We start from the raw sequence: 3,049 nt of genomic DNA, 5'->3' as shown, positions 1-3,049 counted from the left end.
GAGCCACAGCGCCACTTCTGGCTTTTTTCTTTTTGCTTATCGAACCCAGGGCCTCATGCATGCAAGGCAAGCAGTCTACCACTGAGCCACCTTCCCAGCCCAATATAATATTTTTTTATGGTTAAGTATTCACTCAGATTACCATTTTAAGATTAATATGATATACTCGAAGACACTGGCTATTACTAAGACTGATTCAGATCCTCATAATGGAATCTATATGCCCCCTACAAGGACAAGTGGCCAGATGTGGAAGTGCTGAGGTCGCACCCTTATTTTAGGCTCTGATATTCCCACTGCCCTCCAATAAGCCTGTGAGACTTACTCTCTACTCAACATATACCTTGCCTGATTCTGAAGTCTAGCCTAAATTCCTATTATTATAATATTCAGTACTATTACTCTGAAACAATTACCACTGTGGGCAAAATGGCATCATATCGTTTCTTTTGTTCCACTACTGTCTCTTAGCCTTTTCTGCTCAATGCTGGTGCTTTACCAACCACTTGGGCCATAGCTCACCTTCTGATATTTTTTGGTGGTTATTTCAAGGTAAGAGTCTCACAGACTTTTCTACCCAGGCTGGCTGAGCTTCAGTCCTCAGATTTCAGCCTTCTGAGTACTAGGATTACAGACATGAACCACCTGCAGCTGGCTCCTTGCCCTGTTTCTTTTTTTTTTTTTTTTGGGTCCGGTCGTGGGGCCTGAACTCTGGGCCTGGGCGCTGTCCCTTCAGCTCAAGGCTAGTGCTCTACCACTTGAGCCACAGCGCCACCTCCGGCTTTTTTCTTTTTCTTTTTTGCTTATGTGGTGCTGAGGAATTGAACCTAGGGCCTCAGGCATGCAAGTCAAGCGCTCTACCACTGAGCCACCTTCCCAGCCCCTTGCCCTGTTTCTTAACTCATTTGTAGGAGCTATTTTTTTCTTATAAACTACAAATTAAAAATAATCTTTTATCTCTTTGAAGTATTACAAATATAGTTAAATAGGTAAAAAGGGCTGTTTGTCCCCAGATTTGCAATGATACTGGGTCAAGACAGGAGCTCAAGATTAAGGTCTCACACAAGATCAAGGTCAAGAACAAAGCTTTAGAGAAGTAATAGGTGACTGAGAAAAGGTCTACTAAGTTTAAAAACTGGAGGCTGGTGGCGCTGGGGCTCAAGGGGTAGAGCACTCGCTGTGAGCTGAAGAGCCAAGAGACAGCGCCCAGGCTCAGAGTTCAAGCTCCACCACCTACCAAAAAATAAATAACTAAAAAATAACTAAGATCTTTTAGCCGGGCGCTGGTGGCTCACACCTGTAATCCTAGCTACTCAGAAGGCTGAGATCTGAGGATTGCAGTTCAAACCCAGCCTAGGCAGGAAAGACTGTGAAACTCCTTTCTCCAATAAACAACTAGAAAACCAGAAGTGGCACTGTAGCTCAAGTGGTAGAATGCTCACCTTGAGCTGAAGAGCTGAGCCTGAGTGGCAGCGCCCAGGCCCAGAGTTCAAGCCCCATGACCTGACTGACAAAAAACAAACAAGCAAAAAAACAACAAAAAAACAAAAAACCTGGAGGGCTGGGAAGGTGGCTCAGTGGTAGAGTGCTTGCCTTGCATGCAAGAGGCCCTGGGTTCAATTCCTCAGCACCATATAAGCAAAAAGAAAAAAGCCGGAGGTGGCGCTGTGGCTCAAGTGGTAGAGCGCTAGCCTTGAGCTGAAGAGCTGAGGGACAGCGCCCAGGCCCAGAGTTCAAGCCCCATGACCGGACTAAAAAAAAAAAAAACCTGGAGGCTGTGAGACAAAGGGAAGATAACACTACACTGCTCATCATGAGTATCAACATGTTACTTACACCGTAGTCAAAGAGGTTCTTTTGTTTCAGAAATCTTGGCTTATTTATCATAGAGCAACAAGCAAGATATGTCATTATAAAACAATGATCATACATATAGAACACGGAGTTATGGGGCTGGGAAGTTGGCTCAGTGGTAGAGCGCTTGCCTTGCATGCCTGAGGCCCTGGGTTCGATTCCTCAGCACCACATAAGCAAAAAGAAAAAAGCCGGAGGTGGCACTGTGGTTCAAGTGGTAGAGCACTAGCCTTGAGCTGAAGAGCTGAGGGACAGTGCCCAGGCCCAAAGTTCAGGCCCCATGACCGGACCCCCAAAAAAAAAAGAACACGGAGTTAAGGTCTGCTGTGTCAGCTGGCATGTGAGTTTCTGAAAACATAAGTTATTTCAAAGGTGTGTAAACTTTCACAGAAATAAGGCTTCTGTTAATGTTAACAGTCAAGTTACCATGTGGATGGGACTTGAACCACAATTCTGGAGCCTTCTAAACTGATCTGGGGGGCGTAGGCTTCTTTATTTTCAATCTGTGCTGTGTCAACTACAACCTAAGAAAGAAAGAAACAGAAACAATCATCAGGTTTGGGGGGGGGATGGTAATTCAATGGATTACAATGGTAACCAAAGCAAGAGTTGAGTACTCAATGCTGAGTATTCCTAAGAACCATTCCGTGGCAGGGCATCTACTCTGAGACCAGGAAGATAACAGCTATGTAAAACACATGACTGAAGAAGCTGAACTCTGGTGGCTCCCACCTGTAATCCTAGCTACTCAGGAAGCTGACAGCTAAGGATTGTGGTTCAAAGCCAGCTCAGGCAGGAAAATTCATGTGACTCTTTTTTTTTTTTTTGGGGTCCGGTCGTGGGGCCTGAACTCTGGGCCTGAGCACTGTCTCTCAGCTCTTCAGCTCAAGGCTAGCGCTCTACCACTTGAGCCACAGTGCCACTTATGGCTTTTTTCTTTTTGCTTACGTGGTTCTGAGGAATCGAACCCAGGGCCTTGAGCATGCAAGACAAGCGCTCTACCACTGAGCCACTTTCCTAGCCCCTCATGTGACTCTTATCTCTAATGAACCACCAAAAAGCCAGAAGTGGAGCTGTGGCTCAAGTGGTAGAATGTTAGCCTTGAGCACAAAAACTCAGGGATAGTGCCCAGGTCCTGGGTTCAAATAAGATGATTTAATCTGCCGGGCGCTGGTGGCTCACGCCTGTAATCCTA

The 3,049-nt window shown here is 45.8% G+C and overlaps 1 protein-coding gene across 1 annotated transcript in view; it reads right to left on the bottom strand.

The window, feature by feature from the left end:
- Kiaa0355 (KIAA0355 ortholog) overlaps positions 1–3,049 on the bottom strand; it is a 48,610-nt gene that overhangs the window by 12,201 nt on the left and 33,360 nt on the right. Inside the window, exon 8 of the mRNA XM_013026338.1 lies at positions 2,281–2,378. Coding sequence (XP_012881792.1) covers positions 2,281–2,378 — 98 coding nt within the window. The remainder of the gene's footprint in view (positions 1–2,280; positions 2,379–3,049) is intronic.

This window comes from Dipodomys ordii, unplaced genomic scaffold (assembly GCF_000151885.1).
Source record: "Dipodomys ordii isolate 6190 unplaced genomic scaffold, Dord_2.0 Scaffold92, whole genome shotgun sequence".
NCBI classification, from domain to species: Eukaryota; Metazoa; Chordata; class Mammalia; order Rodentia; family Heteromyidae; genus Dipodomys; species Dipodomys ordii.
Note: the sequence above shows the minus strand (reverse complement) of the source record. Positions and strands in the feature narration are given on the sequence as shown.